The 24,635-nt window shown below is 52.2% G+C and overlaps 2 protein-coding genes across 2 annotated transcripts in view; both read left to right on the top strand.

Annotated features, from left to right (window-relative positions):
• The window catches only part of PRSS56 (serine protease 56), a 35,902-nt gene extending 25,366 nt beyond the window's left edge, over window positions 1-10,536 (top strand). Inside the window, 6 exon segments of the mRNA XM_084842101.1 lie at window positions 1,067-1,184; window positions 3,928-4,069; window positions 7,075-7,222; window positions 7,522-7,611; window positions 8,868-9,004; window positions 10,363-10,536. Of these exon segments, the coding sequence (XP_084698227.1) occupies window positions 1,067-1,184; window positions 3,928-4,069; window positions 7,075-7,222; window positions 7,522-7,611; window positions 8,868-9,004; window positions 10,363-10,536 (809 nt within the window).
• A 7,912-nt stretch (window positions 10,537-18,448) lies between these two features.
• Window positions 18,449-24,635, top strand: part of CHRND (cholinergic receptor nicotinic delta subunit) — a 29,823-nt gene continuing 23,636 nt past the window's right edge. The window contains exons 1-2 of the mRNA XM_084842100.1: window positions 18,449-18,512; window positions 22,807-22,952. Of these exons, the coding sequence (XP_084698226.1) occupies window positions 18,461-18,512; window positions 22,807-22,952 (198 nt within the window). The 5' untranslated portion in view covers window positions 18,449-18,460. The remainder of the gene's footprint in view (window positions 18,513-22,806; window positions 22,953-24,635) is intronic.

Genomic DNA, 24,635 nt, shown 5'->3' with positions numbered 1-24,635 from the left:
ACAGGAGAGGCACGTTTGGACTAAATGCGGAGGGGGGGGGGCTTCCAGAGTAGCCCCGCTGCTCTCAAAATGTTACACTAGTCTTTACCTGCACAGACCTTCTACAGGCCTTCTACTTGGACACCTTGAGTACCATACCTTAGCCACCTTGGAGATCTTCCACCCTATGTTCATTTGGGTACCATAGATGCTCGCTACCCCATTCCTAGTCCATAACCTGCCCCTGAGTCCCATATAGGGTAGCTTTCGTTTCTTTTTGACATTTTATGCATTAGTGCCTATGGAGCAGAAACAGCCACAGAGCTCACTGTCAGCTTCCGGGTTATACATAATCCTAGAGCAGCCTTCCCCAACCAGGTGCCCTCCAGATGTGTTGGACTACCACTCCCAGCATCCCCCAGCCAGTATAGCTGACTAAGGGGTGCTGGGAGTTGTAGCCTAAAACATCTGGAGGGCACCAGGTTGGGAAGGCTGTTCCAGAGAAAGAGATGTTTTGTTCCTCCTCACAATGAACAAGCCTGGCTGTGATCCTTACCAAGGTTCTATGCTGTTATCAGCATACATTTCCAGCAGAAATTATGAGATGCAGCTTTCCCCTTCCCCATCGTTGTCTCGCCATTCCTTGAAATGCTGCACCTGTTGGATTTCTGTCTTTTATGCACCTGTTCAAAGCATATAGACCAGGAGTGGGCAACATATGGCCTGTGGGCAACATGAGCCCCTGGACTGTTTTGCAATCCTACAGGTTTGTCCTGTACACTAAATCCTTCTAGACACAAGGGATACCTTTTGCCCCATTTCTACTCCTGTTCCTCAACTAAGCTTTGCCCTCTCTATCTAGGTGTGTAATGGCTTGGGAGTTTTCCCTGCCATCTCCATTCCCAGCTGGAAACTGCAGGTATACATACCTCACCCTGCTGCTACTCAGGTAGCCCAAGTATATAGTGCTAGCAGCACAGGTCAATACCTGCTTTATTGCTCCAATCCCTAACCCCACTGGATCTGTCATAGGTGGGGAAGGAAAGGGGGCAGTCCCCCCCAAACTGACACCTGTGTTACCCCAAAGAGCAGGTTGCAGACACAGAAGCAGTCATTGCCACAGGAGGAGGAGGAGGAAAAGGAGAGGGACTGCAGCCAAATGCCAGGAAAATGCAGAAACGCGAGGCCCAAATGTCCTGCAGGAGGTAAGGCTGCTCCTACTTGTTTCTCGGTGCTCCTGGTGCCACCATGGTAGCATGGCAGCTGCCAGATGGGGGGATTAGGGGGTGGGAGAGACAGACCTCTCGCCCACTAGATCGGCAAGGAAAGTAAGTGGCTGGCGAGGAGGGAATGGGGGTGTAGAGGCTGCTCGGAAGGACGTCTTGGCCTCTTCTTTGGCTCGGATTAAAATCCAGACCAAAGAAGAACTTTGGGGACAGAAGGCTCACTTCTGTAATTGAAAAGAGCATTATGAGCAGCCGAGATTTGCATTTCTGAGTCAGGAATAGTGAAACTCAGTGACACCGTCAGATATTTATCAGGAAACAGGGACTCCAGAGACAGAGAAGCATAGAGAAAATCAACTGAGAAGGAGCACTTATTTACTACACAATGCACTGAGCAAAATTGTTTGAAGTCTCAAAGAGCAAGGACTGTGGAGCAAAACGCAATTATAATGAGCAGGCACAGGCATTGTACTCCCATATTGGAGAACTTAAGAGCATCAGGGTGAATGAATGCAAGAAAGTAGAAAATCAAGTTCTTCATGCCGACTGGTCCCCCCCCCCCCCCCGGTTCATCCATGCACATAAAAACTGTACATGCATCAGGCTCTTCCTGAACAATCAATACCCTGGATAATATCTGGACTGATGAAGACTTTTGATGAACTCAAACGCTTGTTCAGTTCTATGGGATTTTTAGTTGGTATTATGCCACTGTGACTTTTAGATTCTTATCTTATCATTCTTTTGATGTAAGGAAACCCTGGACTTCAAAGGGAGGTTGAGATAGCTGGCATAGGATGGAGAGCTTCAAAGCCAGGAGGCAAATCTAGCTGACCTTTTAACATTCACAGCACCCAGCTTTTTCTCCGTGCTGGTTCACAGGAACACATTTAGCTACCCAGAGAGACAAAAGTGGGAAGGGGAGGGGGCAGGGCCGACTGGAAGTTGTACTCGGAGACTTTGGGCTCCTTCACCCGGAGCTTTTATCCTGCAATTGAGATGGCTCCTTCACGGAAGTTTGCAGGCTCTTTACATGATGCAGTGGTCATCCCCGGCATCTCCTGCACTAAATGCCCTTTGCTCCGTTTTTAAATAGATTGCAGGTAGTGAGCTATCAAATTACCCCGCTATGTTCCTCTTCAGTTTCCTCCCTGAAAAGACTTAAAACGGCAAGAAGAGGAACAAGATCAGTGAAAGATAATGGAAGACTCAGATACGGGGAGAAGTGGGGGGAAGGGGGAGGAAGCACATGTAAAGGGGGTCAGTGGTGATCCTGCATTTAAAACGGAAGCAGAAAGCCCCGTTTTAAATGCAGGATTTTAGGCTGGTGTAGAAATGCCCGAAAGATTATATAGAGGTGGAGGGTTTGCAGACATTCAAATGGGGTTCTGCTTGGTGATGCGATGGTTTCAGGTTTCAGGGCCCCTAGGATTGGAACGCTGAACCTCTTGCAACCCAAGGGCCAAATTCCAGTGGTAGCTGGGCCTGAAGGCAAAAGGGTGGGGCTGAAAATGCAAAACATACTTGCATATTTGAGTATAAAGCTGTTCCTGCCAGTAATTACGCTTTGGAGAAGCATTTCACCCTTTTAAAGTGGGGGGAAAGCTTCACAAGAGCCAGGAAACCACCAAATTACAGGTGGTCCAGAGAAAAGGGGTGGGGCCAGGGAAGGGGGCATGGCCATCTGGGGAATCCCATGGGGCTGGATTGGGACCCCAGGAGGGCCAGGTTTGGTCCCTGGGCCTGAGGCTGTACACCCCCGCCTTAGGACCACTGGGAACACGGACGTAGGGCGGAAAGGAGGGGGGCTCTTGAGTTAAGGCAGCCTTCCCCAACTTGGCGCCCTCCAGATGTGTTGGGCTACGAGCATCTCTACACCAGTCTAAAATCCTGAATTTACAGCGGGGCTTTCTGCTCCTGTTTTAAATGCAGGCTCACAACAGACTCCCTTTACATGTGCTTCCTTTCCCCCCTTATCTGAGTTGTCCATATGTTTAATGACACAGCTGCTAGATGGCGCTGTGGTGTAGCTCCTCTTATCACGGGTTTTCCTCTTTTCACAAGGGAACTAGAGCGGAATTCAAGTGCGGTAATTTGATAGCGTATTATCTCTGATGTTTAAAAAATGGAATAAAGGTCATTTAGTGTGGGAGACGCCCGGGAGGTTGACAACGTCATCTAAAGGGCCGGCAAACTTCTATGAGTAACCAATCTCAGTAGTAGGATAAAAGCTCCGTGTGAAGAAGCCCTACAACTCCCATAATGCCCCAGTTCAACCCATCTGGAGGGCACCATGTTGAAGAAGGCTGAGTTAAGGTGTTGGGATTCCCCACGGCAAGGGCAGGATTGAGTTGGGCTGAGCACCCCTTTATTTATTTGTTTGTTTTATTTTATTTACAGCATTTTTACCCTGCTCTTCAGCCAAAAAGAGCTCCCTGAGCGGCTTACAAAGATTAATAATGAGACAGTCCCTGCCCTCAGGTTTACAGTCTAAAGGACACGACACAAAAGGAAAAGGGATTGGGAGGGAGGAGGAAAAAAGCAGAACTCATGCACCAATTCAAAGGTCACATTTAGCAAGGTGTTCTTTCTGGCAGGAAAGATTGAAACAAGCTCCCTGCAGCTATTCCTCCTCTGGCTGATGTGTGCAGCTAGGTTGGTCTCCCCCTTGCTGTGAAGTTTATCCTAGGAGGGCTTTTCCTTACTCAGCCTCTCCTTGCAGGATCCCTCGGTCTCCCCTTCCCCCCTTTGCCACGTTGTTTGAGGGCACAGGGCCCAATTTGGCTGACTGGGTGCAGGAGTTGTGTGCCATGTCTGAAGGTTTGACAACTACAACAGGAGGGGCGGAGCAGCTTTTCCTGCAGGTATGTGAACAGAGGGGAGAGGGAAAGTTGCCACCACACTGGAGCTGCAAAAGTGGGCACAAAGTTGTAGAAGGAGGCGGGTAATGCAGACCACAGTTTGAACTAGGGAGCAGCAGCATTCCCTGGGAATTGCATCAACTCCAGATGGCCTTCCTCCCAGGTGGCCCACAATGGCACCATCATGTTCACTTCCTTCTGTTCATGTGCATCTTTTTCCCTACTCCACATAGCTGATGTGTATTCATAAAACGCTGCAAAAAAGAAAAGGAAAAAAACAAGGTTTAGTATTTTTATGATATTGATGTGATCATATGTGTGATTGCACCAAAGTTATTTTTGTGTAGTGTTTTAGTAATGGGCATGTCTGCTCCCACATGTTGGTAAACACACATACAGAATCTTGATGGGATATTTGAATGATCCCATCAGGATTGCTCCCTTGCACTCTTTTATCAATGCATTCATGTGCGTCAGTAATATAAACGAGTGAGAAAAGACACGAATGAACTGAAGTCGGCAGCAAACAGCATTCATGTCTGTACAAGTTCCAGAAATAAGAACTGGAACAGTGGAAGATTCCTTATGCATCAGTCCTAGAAACAAGAACATGTAATTCAGAACTGCAGAATATGGGGGAAATTCTGGATGAGGAAAACTTTTGAAACATCCCTATACCGAACATGCATTTTCTCAAGAGAAATGTCATCGGAAGTTGTCATGGGCATTGGTGAGCTTCTGTTATTGGATGGACCTCCATCTGGCTGGCCCATTCTTGAGGTCCCCTTCCAGGGCTGGCATCAATGGTAGGCATAGAATCATAGAATAGTAGGGTTGGATGGGGCCTATAAGACCATCGAGTCCAACCCCCTGCTCAATGCAGGAATCCAAGTCAAAGCATCCCTGTGTCAGGGTGGACACTGAGCCCATAGAATCCCAGAGTAGTTCTGATTCTGAGGAAGAGCAGTCACTCCTGGGAGAGGAGCGCGCTCCTCTTTCCCAGGGCCCACAGCTGACAGAGATTCCTCCCACCAGCATTCCTAGATTAGAAAGCAGTCCAGGGAGTGACCGAGCGCGGGAAGTAGTCTTGGTGGACGTGCAACGCCGACGCAGAGAGCGGCGCCAAATGGAGGGCGCAGAAAGGAGGCGTAGTGCCTGGTTGGCGCGCAAACAACGGCTGCGCCCAGAGGATCCAAGGGAAAAGGGGAGGGACTCCCCCTAGTCCTTAAGTTCAGGGGTCTGCCAGTAATTCCCTTTCAAACAGGGACCAACTGTTCCAACTTAGGGCATAGGTACTCTGCTGCTCAGATCTAGTTGCTACCTGTAGAGTTGTTAAGTTATAAAAGAAGAATAAAGCTTTGAAAGGAATCCCTTTGTCTGTGTCTGGACTTGGCTACTGGATTAGACTGAGAGAGGCCTCCAAGGAGCCCTTGACACCCTGACAGGTGGCTGTCCAGCTTCATCTTGAGTGCCTCCAGCATGGGAGAGCCCACCACCTCCCTAGGGAATTGATTCCATTGTCATATTGCTCTAACAGTCAGGAAGTTTTTCCTGATGTTCAGCCGGAATCTGGCTTCCTGTAGCTTGAGCCCATTATTCCTTGTCCTGCATTCTGGGATGAGTGAGAAGAGATCCTGGCCTTCCTCTTTGTGACAACCTTTCAAGTACTTGAAGAGCACTATCCTATCTCCCCTCAGTCTTCTCTTCTCAAGGCTAAACATGCCCAGTTCTTTCAGTCTCTCCGCATAGGGCTTTGTTTCCAATCCCCTGATCATCTTCGTTGCCCTCCTCTCCAGTTTGTCTGCATCCTTCTTAAAGTGTGGTGCCCAGAACTGGACACAGTACTCCAGATGAGGCCTAACCAGTGCTGAGTAGAGGGGAACTAGTTCTTCCCAGGATTTGGAAGCTATGCTTCTAGTAAAGCAGCCCAAAGTAGCATTTGCCTTTTTTGCAGCCACATCACATTGTTGGCTCATATTCAGCTTGTGATCTACAATTCCAAGATCCTTTTCGCTTGTAGTACTGTTGAGCCAAGGCTCTCCCATCTTGTAACTGTGTTTTTGGTTTCTTTTTCCTAGGTGCAGAACTGGGCATTTATCCCTATTAAATATCCTTCTTTTCTGCCCAGTGCTCCAGCCTATCAAGATCATTTTGAATTTTGTTTCTGTCTTCCAGGGTATTAGCTGTCCCATCCAATTTTGTGTCATCTCCAAATTTGATCAGCATTCCCTGCACCTCCTCCTCCAAGTCATTCATAAAAATGTCGAAGAGCACTGGGCCCAGGACCGAGCCCTGCGGTACCCCGCTCGTTACCTCTCCCCAGTTTGAGAAGGTCCCATTGATAAGCACTCTTTGAGTCCGATCCTGTAGCCAACTGTGGATCCACCGGATCGTTGTTTCATCTAGCCCCCTTTGAGCTAGTTTGCTCATCAAGATATCATGGGGCACTTTGTCGAAAGCTTTGCTGAAGCTGAGGTATATTATGTCCACAGCATTCCTGCAGTCCACAAGGGAGGTGACCTGATCCAAAAATGAGGTTGGTTAGGCACTTGCCCAGGGCCCACACCCCAGCAGGGGCCCACTGACAAGACGCCCCTGGAATTACTCCACGTTTTCTTCCTTGCAACCTGCTTGTTCACCTGCCTCTTGCTCTGGCCCAGACAATGGTGGTGGTGAGGAGGAGGAGGAGCAGACGCCATCTCCTCCTTGCGCCCTGACTCTCTGCCTGTCCAGTGGCGAAGTGGTAGCAGTGATGAGAAAGAGGATGGGGAGCAAGAGCTGACAATGGCGGCGAGAAGCGGAGTCACTGAGGGAGGGGGCATTGAGAGGTCTTGCCCAAGGGCTCTCCAAAACGCGGAACTGGCGCTGTCCCCCTCCATGCCTTTCCATTCACGCCTCTGCAGCACCTCTGGTTGAGAACTGGATGGACCCTTAAGTGGCCAGAACATGTAGCCCTGACCTGACCGACCGGCTTGCTCTGAGCTGCCCTTCCCTTTTCTTCCCCACAGCAGATGGAAGGGGAGGTGGAGAAGCTGCAAGACCAAGGCCGGATCTTCCTTCAGCAGCTGCGGAGAGAAATGCCCCTGGAGGGCGCTTTTCCAGCGGGTGGAGCAGCGGAGGGAGCTGCTGCCACCAGCCAAGCTCCTGTGTTGAATGGTATGTGCCCGTGGTACAGGGCCAGAATAGGCAAGTGGGCAGGTGGCGCTCAGAGGACGGTGGCGCACTGGGCATGGCTTTGTACCGCCCAGTGGCCAGGGCTGCACCAACCAAAATTCTGCACCATGGAACTGCCACATGAATGCATTATGGGTAGACGATACAGAGCATGCATAAATGCAGACCCCTGCCTGAAACCAGCTGCTGTCAGTCAATACTACAGACAGTACCTGGTTCTGTCCTCTCTCCAGCAGCTCCCCTCATCTCATCAGTCACTTTCCCATCTTGCTTTGTGGCAGACTCCCTGGCAAGTGAGGCCCACTATAATCGAGGAAAGCGCAGCCTCGGGGCAGGCCCCACGGGGGAACAGGACCCCACCCTTCCCAAAGGTACGTGGTTTGTGCTACGGGGGTAGGGCTGAGCAGGTGGGTGGCCTAAAGATGATCCAAAACCATTACAGCATTGGCTGGCTCCTTCTTATTGGGCCAGGCCATGCCTTACATTCTCTGTTCCCCAGCTCTGGCGGCTGGCAAGCTCACACAGGGCTGGCCCAAGACATTTTGCTGCCGGAGTCGAAGAACAAAATGGCGCCCCTCCTGCTGCATGATTAAAAGCTGACTGGACTGGCAGATGAATCTGTCTTCGACATTGATGACGGGACTGCATCCTGCACTGCCCTTGAGGGCAGCAGGCTAGCTTAGGGGGTGTGGGGCAGGACGCCCAGCTCTCTCCCCCCACGCCTTGCTGCTGCTGCCTCCCAACAGCTGTCCCTTGAGGCGACTGCCTCACGCTGCCTAATAGCAGGGCTGGCCCTGAGCTCAGGCGCTCGCTGGAACTCTGAGGGTGACAAATGGGCTCACTCATGCATGCACACACACAGCTATGCTGAGCCCCCAGAGCCAGCTTGAAAGAATTCCCATTTTGCCCACCCCGCCTTCTCTGGGTTAAGCGGGCCCATTAAGGGCCAAGCTAGGCGATACATCAGCCGTCCCCAACCTGGTGCCCTTCAGATGTATTGGACTGCAACTCCCATCATTCCCAGCTAGCCATTGGCCAATGGGAGTTATGGGAGTTGCAGTCCAACACATCTGGAGGGCACCAGCTTGGGGAAGGCTGCAATACATTAAGTGCCCAACTGTGTATTCTTGTTCTTTTGAAGAGCACATAGGGGTGCTATTTGGATGGGACCCGTGGTGCCGGAGGAGGTGCCCACCTTTTTTAACCCTTTCCCCCTGCTTAGTTTTCCTGATGAAAATCCCCCCTGCCAAAGCTGCCATTTGCCTGGGGAAGGCAGCTGGATCTCCCGGCCTCCTAAATGCCTTGTATGCTGAGTCAGCCCCGTGGCCCAGCCAGCCCAGCATGGGCTTCTCTGACTCTGGGCTTTCTGCATGCTGCAGGAAGAGATCCTTCCCCACCTGGCTACCTGAGATCCATTGCCAATGGCCAGAGGTACCATGGCCAGGGGCTGGACCTGGGAGACCACTGAACCCGGTGCAGCTGCCGGCATCTCTCCCCCTGTGGCAGCTTGGAGGGGTCTGTCGAGCTGGAGGGGCCTCTGGAGGGGCCGCTCATGCCTCGCAAGCTCTCTGGTCAGCAGCTTCCCTTCCAGGCCCAAAGATGGATCCCTCCTCTCTCTCCTCCCACTCCCTCTCCTCAGCTCCTGCTCCAGGCTCCAGCTGCCAGGGCCTGAACGAGTCTGCCCAGCGTGTCCGCGCCGTGCGAGAGCGCTACCGCTGGATTCTGCAAGTGCCGGAGCGGGACCTGACCATGGCCTTCCAGGAGGTGAGGCGTCATCCTGCCTGCACGGTCCCTCGCGGCCAAGCGGGGAGCAGGGCCGATGCTCCCCATTTGGGCTGAATTAGGAAGGACTTCTTTCACATGGTCTCTGCTGGTGCAGGAGCTCAGAGCTGTGCCCATCCGGCCCTGAGCGCACCACTGTGGCACAATGCTGCAGGGCAGGAGTGGGCGACTTGGACTGCAACTCCCATCATCCCACACTGGCTATGCTGACTGGGGCTGATGGGAGTTAGGAACATAGGAAGCTGCCATACACTCAGTCAGACCCTCACTCCATCTAGCCCAGGATTGTGTCACTGACAAGCAGCAGCGGCTCTCCAGGATTTCAGGCAGGACTGTTCCCCTGCCCTCCCTGGCAACGCGGAGATCGAACCTGGGACATTGTGCATGCAAAGCAGGTGGGCTTCCACAGAGTTATGGCCTCTCCCAACAGTATCTGGAGGGCTACATGTAGTCGGTCCAGGAAAGGAGCACTTCTCCCACTGCAAAAGCCCTACCTGTGGCGTGTGTTAGAGGGGGACGGCTGAGCTTATTCAGCAAACTCTAGATGCTGAAAACCCAGGTTCTGCAATCAGATTACATGATGTAGGCAATTTCCTTATTGTGCACGGTCTATTCTGCTTCCAAGACGCACAGACGAGGACTGGGAAAGAGGGAACAGGCTAGAGCAGCGCTTAATTCTTAAAAATAAGGCAGAGGGCAGCATCGGTCCTGGGGCTCCTGGCTCTCAGTGCTGACGAACAGGCATTTTGCATATGCTGAAGTGTACCATATTATTACTTCTGATTAAGTCTTGGCATTGGCAGTGGGTTCTGAGCAGCCCTGGTTCCAGGTTTTGGAGGCCCTTGTCCCCTGTGGGCCTTCCTCCGGGAGCGAGCCTTCTTCCTCTTCCGCTTTGCTGCAGCTGTCACATGCCTCTCTTTCTGGGCCCAAATGGCCCCCTCCCCTAGGGAGGGGGAGAGAGAGAGAGAGAGAGAGGACAAGGCATGTGCAGGCTACTAGTCCTTTGCTGTGCTCCTTTCAGGGCTCGCTCATTTGGAGTGGGCAAGTGAACAGGTAGCAATAGCAAGGAGCAGCAGCAGGGACATGAGGCTCCAGGGTCTGGCAGTGGGCCCCCAGGAGGATGCCTGATGATGCTCTGAGGCCCAGCTCCAGCAGACCTCTCAAACATATACTGGGAGCAGCTGGGCTGTAGTGTCAGAAGAAACAAACAGCTCCCAGAGGATGGCCAAGGAGCTTCCCTTTCCCTGTGGCCTTCTCCCTCCCTCGCTGGCTGGCTTCTCTCCCTGGCGCAGGTGGTTTTGCTTCTCCCTTCACACCTCTCCTTTCTCCTTTCCCCTCAGGTCCTTGTGGACTTGGGCTCCAAGAATGCCAATGGCCTATACCGGGCACGGGTCCAGGCCACCGTGGGACACAAAGCGACAGCCTTTACTGGGTTGGTAGGCCTGGAGAATGCATTGCTGTATCGCAGCATGCCTGGACTCGTTGCACTTGCCCTGGAGAGCCTGAAGACCTAACCTGGCCATACCTGGGTGGTCACGGAGCGACAGAACTCCCAGCCGAGCCAGGGCCTGAAGGCAGGAGGGCTGCTGCCCCGGGCACGTTGGCGGGGCCTCTACGCTTACGGCTATGATGGGCTGCTGCCCTGATAGGCAGGGCCTGGATGCTGGGAATGAAGGTGGCTGGGACACGTCACCCGTCTGCCAGTGTGAGGGCAGCTAAGTGCTCAGGGCCAAACTACGTGTTACAGTGGGGATGGGGAACCTTTGTCCCACGGGCCTAATCTGGCCTGTGGAGGTTCCCCATCTGGCCCACAGAGACTTGGGATCCCTCCACGGGCCTTCCCCCTCCCTCGCCAAGCCCTGGCCTGGAGGCTGCCAGGGGCCTGGGGAGAAGAATGCCCTTGTTCTTTACAGGGAGGGGCTCGATGTTGTCAGAGGAAGGGCACAGCCTGCTTGATGTCATCCAGCCCACTGGATTGGTCTGGGGGATCAATCCAGCCCCCCCACCCCCCAAGCAGCTTTGGTAACCTAGTCTGGAAATGCTCCTGAGCCGGATCGCGACTCGCCAGTGTCCTGCTCAACAGCCGCTCCCCACCCCCAGCCTGCCACTTGCCTCCGAAGGCCGTTTGCAGGAAACGCGGCCATTGCGGGCAAAGAGCGGCAGGTGTGGCTTTGGGCAAGAGCCTGGTGTGGGGCCCCAAGCCAGAGTGGAGGCACCTTCTGGGTCAGGGTGCTGTGGCTGCCTTTTCTTCAGAATACAAGTGGCCAGTTTAAGCACACTCCCTGAAAAGTGTGAATAACATAATCATATGTTGCGTGGCCCTCTGAAGCGGGCCTTTCCTGGAGAGAGGGTGCATCCACTTTGGGGGTGGGCCATACTGGGGCTCCCCTGGGTTTCTGGGGCCTCAGGTTGGGGCTGCCCCCTTGAGGGAGAGGTTTCTGAAAACCTGAAGGCTGAAAGACGGGTCCCGCCTTTCCCCCCCGTCCTGGAGAACGGCAGTGATGGGAGAAGCAGGGCCTTATGACGTTCTTGTCTGCCTTGCTGCTGCTCCAAGGCCCCGAAGCCCTGTGAAGTGAGACAGGGGGCAACAGCTAGCCAAAGGGCACTCCTCAGTCCCAGCTCATGCAAAGAGTCACCTGCTTCCCTCGGATCACTGGGGAGGGGTAACCCTGCCCACTGCGGCTTCCCCCTCCTCTGGCCTGCACAGGAGGAGAGAGTGGTGGTGGCTCCGTGCCAGCTGCCTGGCCCTCTCGCTGGCTTAAAAGCTGGAACAGCCTTCCCTAACCTTCTTCCCCATTAGCTGGGTTGGATTATAACCCCCATAATCCCCCAGCCAGAAGAGCAGAGCTCTCTAGTCCTGGGATGGAGCCTAAACAAGGGCTGGGGGCGGAGCCAGGAGGCAGCCCCTGCTGTGGGCCCAGCCCCATAGAAAAGCTATTTATTCCCTAGGGTAGCCTCCCCTAACCTGGCACCGTCCAGATAGTGTGGACTACGACTCCCATCATCCCCAACCAGCATGGTCAGTACTCAGGGATGAAGGGGACTCTAGTCTAAAACTCCTGAAGGGTCCCAGGTTGGGGCAGGCTGCCCTGGGATGTGCTGTTCTTCAAAATGGCTGATGTGTGGGGAGCCGTGGCCTTTTCCCCTCGCTCTTCCGGCATCTGTCCTGCAGCACCTCCTCCGCCCCCCAGCCCGTGCCTGTCTGCCTTTTCCTCTGGTGGGCTGGTGGCCGTGCCTTATCGTGGAGCCCTTGATCACTGGTATGAGGCCGGACCAAGAAGGATAAACACCTCCTGCCTCAGGGCACTTGTTCCCCAGCCATTCCTCATTTTATCCTCCCCACAACCCTGTGAGGTAGGTTAGGCTGTGGGAAAACAATTGGCCCAAGATTACCCCTGTGAGGTTTGTGACCAAGTTGGGATTTGAACCCAAGCCTCACCAGCCCTAATCCAACTCTAACCAATACACCACACTGCTTTCCAAGCCACACAGAGGTGTGAGGATTATTTTCAAATGGTTTTTCAAGTCCCTTCCATGCCCTTAGCCCATTCTTAAGAGTTTCTAGACAACTGTGGTATGGTGAGTTCTCTCCATGGGGACTTGCCAGGCGTGAGGGTCTCTGACCAGCCTCAGTAGAGTGTTGCTTGGGGAAACATACTAATATATAACATCCTTCACGGTCCCTCTCATCGGGGTGGGTGGACTACAGTGATCAGCCACAGGCCCAAGCTGCTGTTGGTCCCTCCCTCCTTATTTTGGGGAAATAAAATTGCCCTGCAGTTCGACCAGCAATTTATTGGGTGTGGATGGCACAGGGAGCATATTGCTGTCGCTTAGCAACCTCATCTCCATCAGACTTAGGAACCTAACTGCAGTTGCCAAGCAACCACAAGATGCCACCTCTCTCAGTTGGGTCTGAAGTGTAGCGGCCAGTGGAGGTTGGTGGCTCCAATGTTAGTGGGGCAGGGGATTCACTCTGGGTTTCAGTCAGAACCAGCCGGAACTCTAAAGGAGCTATCCAAGGTGCTCCGCAGGGGGAGGGTTAAGCTTCACACTGGATAGTTCCTTTAGAGTTTTGCCTGGTTCTGACTGAAACCCGGCGTGGACTCACCGCCCCACTAACACTGGAGCCACCAGCCTCCACCGGCAGCAACCCCTCTTCGTATCCAGTGCCATCACACAGTGTGGAGCTGTGCAGGCTGATTCAGTCCCCAGCCCAACTTTCTCCTCTAGCATTTCTCCTCCCCGCCATTCCAGGATGGCTTTTAGTTTTGACTATCGGGTAGGAATTCCACCGTCTAGGAATGTGTCTGCAGGTCCTGTTGGGTGGGTGTGTTAAGGTCATGCATGTAAATATCATGGGAAATATTTATTTGTACAAAGAAAGGTTTATTTTATTTTATTTGTGTAAATCAATAAAACTATATTTTGTGGCAAGTATGATCGCAGAAATTTCTTTCAAAACTCTCCAAGTAGTCAGAACATGGTGACCGGAAAGGCTTCTTCACCTGTTAGAAGTAAGGCGGGAGGGTGAGTATGTTTAATGCCCTGTACACACACACAAACACACACACAGAGCACAGAACAGGTGCTTTGGTTATAGGGGGGAATCCCATCCCTTAAAGCGGCCTCAAGGCTCCTACTCCAAGAAATGGCCCAGCACTGCCTCCATCCAGCGGGGGATGTGTATGTGTAGATGCGATGCCTGTGTGTGGACCTCACCGCATGGTTGTGAGGATAAAAATGGGGTTGTGGGGAGGTAACTATGGATGCTGGAGAAATTTTAGACAGACTAAAATGAGCTTGGATTTCTAAGAATCCGACCTGTGAAATCCGCTGCGGAGCGACCCCCTCCGGCTGCGTGGAGTCCATGGACTTCCAGATTTATTTTTTTTTTACTTTCCCAAAACTTACACATATTTATTCATAGGAAAATATGGAAGTTTCTGCTGTGGAAAAGTTGAATGGAATGGGGGACAATACGCGAAATGTTACGTACTAAGGTAAATTATGTAAATTCTTATGAAACCTCTTACATAATTGCGTATTTTTCCACATGATGAAAAAATTGCATCTGTCTGTGAGCGGACAACAGAACAAAAGGTGCCTGACAATCCACGAAACACAAGACGGAACAGATTTTACGCAGTCCGTACATCCCTAGAAGTAATTATTGTGTTTTCCACCTTGTGCTCTTCCGAGTAAAGGTGGGATATAAACGTAATAAACAGATTCTCCTTGGGGCTGGGAACCTCGTGCAAAAGGAGAGGCATTTGGCATGCAAGTGAGCATTCTAGCCAATTGAGGTTTACATTCACATTACAAAACTGACTGAAATGAGAGCCCGTGTTGTGTGGAAATGCCCTTCGACTAGTTCCTTGCTCTGAAATGTGGGGTGCTTCCAGACAAGGCTTTTTATTGTGCCTCTAACATGGAATTGTATGAGGGGCCTAGACAATTAACATCTTTACACCAGCCTAAAATCATAGAGTCATAGAATAGGAGGGTTGGAAGGGGCCTGCAAGACCATCGAGTCCAACCCCCTGCTCAGTGCAGGAATCCAAGTCACAGCATCCCTGACAGGTGGCTGTCCAGCCTCCTCTTGAATGCCTCCAGTGTGGGAGAGCCCACCGCCGCCCTAGGGAATTGGCTCCATTGCCGTATTGCTCTAACAGTCAGGAGGTTTTTCCTGATGTTCAGTTGGAATCTGGCTTCCTGCAACTTGAGCCCATTATTCTGTGTCCTGCACTCTGGGATGATCCAGAAGAGAGCCTGGCCTTCCTCTCTGTGACAACCTTTCAAGTACTTGAAGAGCTCTATCATACCTCCCCTCAGATACTCCAGGCCTACAACAGCTTAGAGTGATGGTCACCTATAATAATAAAAGAGGATGTGTGTCTGTCCATCTGTCCATTCATCAGCATGAATGAATGAATTGGCAAGGAAATTAAGGGAGTTGTAGGGGTGTTCTCCTCGGGGTTATTTTGTTTTTAAAGTGCATTAATTAACACTAATTAATGTTAACATGACCCAGCATTTGAAGCCTGCAATAACGTGTTCAGCCACTAGGGACAGACTTCCCTAACATGCACATAGCACACAGTTTGAAGCCAGGGGAGATTAGCAGGCCAAAGGACAGAATTTGTCCTCCCTCCTGCTGTGGGGCAGCCACCCCCTCAAGGGAATGGAGTGGACACACAGCCTCACCCCTTCCAGGAGCTATAGGGGTACACCATAGCAGGGGCCGTGCCTAGGGGAAGTGAGCTTTCATGGCTTCACTCAGACAGGCGTCATGTGTCCAACTCTGAAGCTGTGTAAGTTTGCTTGAAGGCTGTGCTGTGTCAAATTCCGGGCTATTCCAACCCGTGCGAAGCCGGGTTTGTTCACTAGTGTTTTACTCAGACACAGCACAACACCATTCCAGCACCACTGTGTACCAGGCTTCAACCCCCCCCCCCCCCCGAGCCGTTTTAATGAACGTAAGCCGGTCGAGACCAGGCCACGCCTGACTTGCCCATTGTCCTGGCACTGCCTTCTTTGTCTGCCCCCGCTCAAAGGCAGGGCGGCCCCCGGCAGCAGCTGTGCAGTCGCATAACCTGTCGCCTGAAGATCATTTCCACTGGGACAGGAAGCAACTGTCAGGGGAGCTTTGATGGATGGGGCAGCCTGGGCGCGCGCCACGCAGGGCGGATGGAGCCGCTCCAGCAATGCTGCAGCTGCTCAGCTTGACGGCAATAAGTCCATGCGCTCCGAGCTGGCACCGCCAGCAAGGGTGACCCTGCTCCCACCCCGGAGAGCAGCGTTTCTAAGCCAGGCAGGTCCTTGCTTGCTAGCTCCTGCTGAATGGCCAGCAGATTGTGGGAGCTGGGGGGTTTTCCTCCTGGAGTTGCCAGGGTACTGCCAAATCTGACTTGAGGTTTCCGGGGTTTTGCCTCCGAGGGAGATTTCAGGGTGAATGTCCACCAGTGCAGGCTGGTGGCTCCGATGTCAGAGGAGCAGTGAATCCACTTCAGGTGTCAGTCAGAACCAGTTGGAACTCCAAAGGAGCTCTATAGCTCCTATACAGCTCATACATTTACGTAATTATGGGAATAACAAAGAGACATGAAAAACGAGGATGTGGTGGCATGGAGTGGGGTGCTGCTCTGTATAAATATTCTTGGAATGAGACAACTAACCAAAGAAACGTGATGATCCAAAGTTGTAGTTTATTTAGACTTAGCTTTTTCTTCAAAGCAGGTCTTTCTTGTCAGATTTCACTGCTAGGGCAGGGGGGGCTTGTCAAGATTCTGAGCAAGGATTAAAGGACCAGTCTTGGATGTATCTATTCCTCTATTTTTGATATTCAAGTGGTGAGTGTCATTGCCTATGTAGGCCAAAACAATATCACCCATTCACAAGAAGGAGGTCTTGGGTGGTTTGGGGGAACACCGAGGTTGGCAGAAGTATCAAGTAGGGAGGGCCTGTAGCTCAGAGGTACAGCACCCGCTGTGAATGCAGAAGGTCCCAGGTTCAGTCTCTGATATCTCCAGTTAGGGCTGGATATATTCCTGCCTGAAACTCTGGAGAGCCATTGCTGCCAGCCAGTGTCGACAATACTGGGTTAGATAGACCAGGGGTTTGACTCAGTAGAAGGCAGCTGCCATTATCATAAGAACATAAGAAATGCCCTGCTGGATCAGAGCCAGGGTCCATCTAGTCCAGCTTTCTGTTCACACAGTGGCCAACCAGCTGCGCATGGGAAGCCCACAAGCAGGACATGAGTGAAACAGCACCCTCCCACCCATCTTCCTCAGCAATTGGTACATAGGCCTATTGCCTCTGATAGTGGAGGTAGCATATAGCCATCAGGACTAGCCGCCATTGATAGCCTTCTCGTCCAGGAATTTGTCCAATCCCCTTTTCAAGCCATCCACATAGCTGTCCTATGTTCTTCCTATGTTCTTATATCTTGGGCGGCGGGAACCCTAAAGGGGGGAACCCCAAAACAGCCCAAAGAGGATTAAATATGTTCAGGGGCCACAGTATGCTGACTGATTGTTGTGGGAAGGGGGGACAGAAAAATGCGTGTGTGGGAAATAGAATGGAATGGTGTAATGCCGAACAGGGAATTCTCCATGCTGCAACACTTATTGCGGATTCCATTCAATCAAAAACTAAATTGCAAACAGACAAAAAACAGTAGCATTCATTGAGACTCTTAGAAATCTAAGCGAACGTAACCTTGAAAAACAAAATGAAGGGATTGGTAGTTTGGGCGTGTGGACAGTTGGCCTGTTTCATTGTTCTGCACCAAAGTGTGGAAACCAGCGGGATGGCCATCAGTATCTGTGCTTTTCTGGGGGAATCCACCTCGATCTGAAAGAACAGAAGGGAGAGGGACGGAATCCCCCAAAGAAGCTCCCGCTCGGACATTTTTTTGATAACAAGTCTTCAAACTGTATCACCTTTTGTGGGGATGGGGAAGCACTGCCCTTCACCCCTTGGCTCGGATTCGGGGGGGGGCAGGGGAGGCTTGTGGGAGAGGCAGCAGCTCGGTCCATACTTTGCACACAGAAGATCCCAGATCCAATACCCCGGCCTCTCTGGGTTAAAAAAGGGAGCAGACTCCACTCGGCTGGAGACCCTGGATGGAGATGTTGCCAGCTAGGGAAGACCAGTCTCCAGATGGCTCAGAATGTGACTCCCATCATCCCCCAGCCAGCTCTGCTGGCTGGGGGATGATGGGAGTCGCATTCCGAGCCATCTGGAGGGCACCAGGCTGGGAAAGAGAGTGCTGTGGCAAATAATCAGACCTGGTACAAGCCCACCTCCTCTGTCCCAGCCTTGACAAAGGGGCCATAGCGCAGCAGGAGAGCAGCTGCTTTGAATGCAGACGGTCCCAGTTCGATCCCTGGCATCTCCAGGCAGGGCTAGGAAAGAATCCTGCCTGAAACCCTGCTGCCCGTCAGTGTCAACCATACCGGGCTAGACAGATCCCTGGTCTGGCTCAGGAATGTTTCTGTGGTCTGCTTCCTTCTTGTTGATTGCTGCCACTTCTGCCACTAAAGGTATCCCTGCATCCCCATTCATTCCACCTGCCCTTCCACCAGCCGGTGTACCAAGGGGCCAGGGAAACAGTGCGCTTTGCCACATGGCTCGCCCCCCTGGCAGAGCCACTTGTGCACCGCAGCTCAAGCTCCGCTGGCACCTTGCCCTTCGTGCCCCCAAAGCCAGACTTCCCTCTCTTGGCTCAGAGGGGGAAGGAAGGGATAGAATTGCTGCCGCTTGTTCCCCGGTCTGGCTGCTATTTTCTCCCCCCGCCCCGCCGCCAGCCTCGCAGCTGCCCCTGTCCATCCACATTCCCAAGTCCCAGTTCCGGCTCGGACTTCTGTCCCTTTCAGCAGACACACACGGAGGCAGCAGAGGGGACGCTCTGCAGGCAACCCAGGTGCCAGCATGGATCAGAGGACACTGTGGCTCCCTCTGCTCTGGGCCTTGACCCTGCCAGGTAAGGATGCATCGCAACACCCCACTCCCCCACCCAACACCTGCTGGGGCCTAATGGGAGAACACCCGGCAGCTGCTGCCTGCAGGAAGCCAGTTTCAGAAGCAGAAAGATTTGGGTAAGCGGCCGGTGAACGGTTAAGAAGTGCTGAACTACATACCCACCTGGAAGGCAGGCATATCCACAAACATGGCACTATACTTATTATGGGATGGTGGTGAAGGGGGTGGGCAGCAGCCACCGTGCTTGTGCTCAGAAGGACTCTTTCTTCTCACTTTTCATGGTCCAGGGTGGAGCTCAGGCGCTGGGTGGGTGGGGGAGACCAGGGCTGGCGTCAAGGGCAGGCACTGTGGGGCGCCTGGCGAGGGCCCACACCCCAACAGGGGCCCACTGACAAGGGCCCTGTGGAGTGGCTTCTTCACACCCTTGCAGCCTGCTTGCTCATCCTCTTGCTCATCCATCCTTTTTGCAGCAAGGATGATAGGATTGACAGTTCCTTCCGCAGCATGGAGACCTGCTCTTCTGGGGCCTCCAGAGTGCTCGCAGCTGCCGCCAGGGCTGCCTTCCCCTCAGGGCTGGTGTCAAGGGCAGGCACGGTGGGGCGCCTGGCGAGGGCCCACACCCCAGCAGGGCCCCACTGACAAGGGCCCCCTGGAGCTGCTTGTCCACTTCAGCATTCCAGTCTGCTGGTTTGTCTGTGGCGAGGAGGAGTCGGAGTAGACGCCCCGGCCTGCGTGCTCCCTGGCTCTCTGCCGGTCGAGCAAGCAAGCGGGCGCAACGATGAGGAAGAGGAGGAGGGGCAAGGGCAGCTGTGGCCATGGCGGTGAGAAGGGGGGCTCACAGGGGGGGCATGGAGGGTGTCTTGCCCAAGGATCCTTAAAAACTAGAGCCGGCACTAGGTTGCGGGGACTAAGTCTGGGAATTAAACCCTGGCTCAGATTAAGCCCTTACAGGGGAGAGACCACATCTCCACGGAAGAGCACACCTTTTCCGTCTCCATGTCGAAAAGTGGTGGCAGCTTGGTAGCAGGGGATGGGAAGCAGGCCTCAGGCCCTGGGGGGAGCCAGCGCCGGCCAGAGGAGGCATACTAGACAAGACAGACAAATAGTCTGACCTCACATAACCCCCTGCTGGCTGGGGGTTGATGGGACTTGTAGTCCAACTCAGCTGCTGGGGGGCACCACGTTGGGGAAGGCAGATGTAGTACGGCACTCTTTGGCATGCTGGCTGAGAAACTGAGCTGTGCCCAGGTTCAAACCGCACCCCGCCCACCCCCAGAGAAAAAACACTAGCCAGCTTTAGAGCAGCTACAAATTCCCACTGCTACTTTGGCCCCTTTCATGCGTCCTGGGGGTGGGGGGGATAGTACTGTGGCTTATTGTTTTGAACCTCGGCAACTCCTGTAGAGCTGGGAGTATTAGCAGTGGGTCAAGCTTCTGCTAAGTTCTTCGCTTCTGTGTGTGATACATAAAGAACAGTTGTGTTGGAGGCCCGCTGATTCTTACAGTCATTCGCTCTACCTATACAACAGCCCTCATCTGCAACGTGGGGGCAACATTCTGATGGGAGCTTGATAAGGACTGTCTGCTCCTTTGTACAGGGAAACCCCCCCCCCACCAACAAACACTTCCCTGCACACAGAAATCTAAGGTGTCAGGGAGAGGGGTAGGCTCGATCCTTCTCTCCTTGATGTGCTAGTTTTCTGTGTGGAGGATCCATTTTGTACGAAGGACCTTTCAGTCAAGGGAACCCCTGCTGGCCCTTTGAAGTGGGATAGCCTGGAATCAGGTTGACCACCTCAGTGACAGCGAGGCCTATTTTTCCTTCACTCCACTCCCCACCCCACCTCATCTCACCAGGGCCAACAAAATGTGTCCTCCAGTCCCTAGTAATGGGTCTTTTTAAGCACCCCCTCAACCCCCACTTCACTTTATGGCCCATTTAAATAACCCTGATAGTCTCTTAACAAATGGCAGCAGGTTTCAAGGAGAAGCAGCTGGACAAGAGGGACTGGTGGGCCAGCACACACCTGGGAGGGTGGAAGCATCTCGTGGAAAGTCGGACACATTTCCCCTGGGCCAGAGGTAGGCAACCTGGTGCCTTCCAGAAGTCATGGACTACAACTCCCATAATCCCTGACCATTGGGGGTTATGGGAGTGGCTGTCCAAAACATCTGGAGGGCCCCAGGTTGCCCATCCATGCCCTAGAGCAGGCGGGTCGAAACTCTTTCAGCCCAAGGGCCACATTCCATTTCAGATAAGTTCTCTGGGGCCGCATTCCGGTGGTGGGCAGGGCCAAAGGCAAAAGGGGTGGAGCCAAAAATCCCAGCATATCGTAGCTTAAAGCTCTTACTGACAGTAACTCAGCCTTTGGAAAGAGGAAACTGCACAAAGGCCGGGAAACCACCAAATGATCGGGCAAAAGGGGGTGGCCGGGGAAGGGGCAGCCAGGGGAAGCAGCAGTTGTAGGCCAAAACTTCTAGAGGCCTGCAAGCAGTGGAGGCTGGTGACTCCGCTGTGAGTGGGGCAGTGAATCCGTTCCGGGTTTCAGTCAGAACTCTCAAGGAGCTCTCCAAGGTGCAGGCTGGAGAGCTCCTTGAGAGTTCTGACTGAAACCCAGAGTGGATTCACCACGCCACTGACATTGGAACCACCAGCCTCCAATGGCCACAAGTTGCCCACCTGTGCTCTAGACCCTGCCTCCCCACCTCCCACAGTGAACACAGGAAGCCAGTTGTGCCAACTCCTCAGCCTGCATGGTCACTATCTGTTATGCAGACTGGCACTGTGGTGAATTTATTTGTTTATTGCATTTATATCCCGCCTTTTTTCCTCCTTAACGAACCCAAGGTGGCATACATTATCCTCCTCCTCTCTACTTTATCCTCACAACAACCACCCTGTGAGGTAGGCTGGGCGGAGAGTCTGTAACTGGCCCAAAGTCATCCAGTGAGCTTCCATGGCTGAGTGGGGACAAGAACCCGGATCTCCCAGTCCAACACTCTTGCCACTACACCACGCTGGCATTATGCACATCTGATGTGCAGGAACAGAAAGCCCCTGAACTCCCATTTGTGTTGCACTGCTCTGTACGGAAGTCTTTCTGCTTCGGACACCATGCATGTGTTCAGTGTTGAACCTTGACCCTTCATTTGGGCTCCCCATCAGTGTCAATAACATACTGGATTTATTAAGCAGGGCCCTTGGCAGTTCCTTGGCAGGGGTCAGAAATACAGGCCTGCAGCAGAGGTTCTCCTAGTCTGAGGGAGGTTGAAGATTAGAGGCTGGGCTGGGCTTAGGGGGATAATGCACAGTTATTTCACTGGGGCTAACTACAAGCACAGCAATCCTTGAAATCAGAGAAATTGGGGGTGATGCATTTCCTCTTTTATAGCGAAGCGTGAGTGGCCACCCTATACGGTGGTTTGGTGGTCGTTCCCTCACAAGTGGCCACCCTTTGTAAAGGATGTTAACAATTTCTGGAAAAGTCATGTAGATGCAGGTAGAGCTCATACTATTCCACTGGGGAGAGAATGCCTTTTTTCTTTTATTTTCATTTTTTCACATTACAACTTGCGGTGGAAAGCAGAAATCCCATGCTCATCCTATGGTGCAGAACAGCCCTTCAGGGGTAGCAATACCTCACTGCTTTGCTTAATTCCTTTGGACAGATGGATGTTACTGCCTAGGTCCCCCGAAATAAAGCCGTTCTTCATGGGGGGTTTATATCGGTTTGGGCTTAAATCAGACTTCGGTGTGAATACTGAGAGCCGGTGTGGTGTAGTGGTTAGAGTGTTGGGCCGGGACTTGGGAGATCCGGGTTCGAGTCCCCACTCGGCCATGAAGTTCACTGGGGGACTTTGGGTCAGCCACTGTCTCTCAGCCTCACCTTCTTCACTGACTTACAGAATTGTTGGGAGGATAAAATGGAGAGGAGAAGGACCATGTAAGCCACCTCAGGTTCCTTGCAAGTGGGATATAAATGTAATAATATTTTTTTTAAAACAACAAAAAAATTAAAGGCCAGGGGCGGTTCCTCTCGCCCCTACATCACTAGCTAACCCATCCCCAATCCCATCTTCTGCGAGACTTCTGAAAGGCACGCAGGGGCCTTGCTGCCCTGCTTTGCACTGGCGGCACGCTCTCTGTGCTGCCCTCGCCAGGTGATTGCATTTTTCAGCACAGGCACTCCACCAGTTGCTTACATGCATCAAGCTCTTTGGCTGACTTCCAGAGACGATCTTCTACAAAGATCAAGCCGGCCAGCTCAGCCACCCGTGTCCCCCTCTCCCTCCAGGCACCCTGGCTGTGAACATGGAGGAGCAGCTCATCAAGTACCTTTTTGAGGAGAAAGGCTACAACAAGTACCTGCGGCCCGTCACTTCCAAGGACGAGAGCGTCACCATCTACCTGGCGCTGACCCTCTCCAACCTGCTGTCTCTGGTGAGGTCACCTGCAGGCCTTTGGGATTAGTCAGCAACTGGTTGTTGCCCAAGGACAGGCATTCGCAACCTGGAGCCCTATGGGTGCTTTGGACTACAACCCCCCATACTCACTGACCATGCTGGCTGGGGCTTATGGGAATTGTAGTCCAAAACATCTAGAGGGTACCAGTTTGCCTTCTCCTGCTCTAGGAAGAGCTTCATATAAGAACATAAGAATGGTCATCACAAGCCGGGCGTCTGAACACCATGGCCTCCCCCAGTTGTTTGATCCCAGCATTTGCTATTCAGACTGCCTCTTCTGGACAGAGTTGCCAACTTTTGAGCTGGCCCTGTAACTGAGCCTTTAACAGTCATTGTTTCAACTGCAGAAGTTAGCCAGCGATGAATGTTTATTTTCATGTTGTTTATTTATTTAGGGTGCAATCCTATGCACGTTTAGGCAGAAAAAAGACCTGCAACCCCATAGCTGGCTGGGGAATGCTGGGAGTTGCAGAACTTGTTTTTGCCTAAACATGCATAGGATTGCACCCGTAGTTATTACATTTCTATACTTCCCAGTAGCTGAAGCTCTCTGGGCACTTCACAACAATTAAAACCATAAAATACAGCACGAACAGACATAACACAAAACTTTTAAAAGTTTAGAACTCCAGTCTAAAACCAAAGTAAAAACTTGCAGTGGTGCAAACATTTAAACATACAATCCCAGATTTAAAAACAACAGCAACGGAAAGACTAAAATGCCTGGGACCAAAAAGATTACAATGTAGGTGCCAGGCGAGCCTCTCTGGGGAGCTCCTTCCACAACAGCGGTGCCACAGTGGAAAAGGCCCTCTCCTTCGTACCCACCCACCTCAGTGCATTTGGCAGGGGCCAAAGATATAGATCTGGATAGAGATAGAGATGTAGAGATAGATACATATAGAGGCATCCTAAGGTAGTGGCCAAGCCCACCTCTTGTGGCAGTGAGTCCCATAAGGGAACTCTGTGTTGTGCGGAGGACAGGAAAAGCTACAGACTGAGCCCCATCCTTCTGGTTCTGAGGTGGAAGCACTTTCCCTGTCCCACCACATGGATATGCTTCCCCCTAAAACGGCCTTCCCCAACCTGCTGCCCTCTAGATGTGTTGGACTGCAACCCCCATAACTCCCTGCCCGCATGGCCATTGGCCCCCTTAAAGAAAGCAGGTATGGTTGTAACACTTTTTTCTTCAGAGTCTCTAAAAGGCCTCACAGCAAAGGCTTTGCACAGGGACAATTAACATATATTTTAATATCTTAATTAAAAACAATAATAATGCACATATAATAATTTTAAATGCATAAGCCACCAAAACAATAAAACAGAGCACAGCCCTCCCAAAGTTCTGTCTTTTAGCTTGAATCCACAACAAAGATATAAATAAAACTTCTCTCTGAAGCTTTATTTTTTTTTTCCTGCTGGTTGAAGAAGGAAAACACTTCCGTTCACTCCAGCTCTGCAGAAATCTTCTCCAATTTGGATCCGGATCCGGCAACACAGGAATTTTGTTAAACAGCCCTGTCTCAAGGGTTCAGGGTCTTACAGGGAGGAAAAAACACCCTTCTTCTACACTGCAGTTTGGTAACTCCTAAATGGTGGCTCCTCCCTAATTCGCTCCTTTACATGTGCAGAATATTCCCTCAGAATTCTTAAAGAAAAA

The sequence above is a fragment of the Heloderma suspectum genome, chromosome 3 (assembly GCF_057233095.1).
Source record: "Heloderma suspectum isolate Gila_16-S chromosome 3, 16-S_ref, whole genome shotgun sequence".
Lineage (NCBI taxonomy): Eukaryota > Metazoa > Chordata > Lepidosauria > Squamata > Helodermatidae > Heloderma > Heloderma suspectum.
Note: the sequence above shows the minus strand (reverse complement) of the source record. Positions and strands in the feature narration are given on the sequence as shown.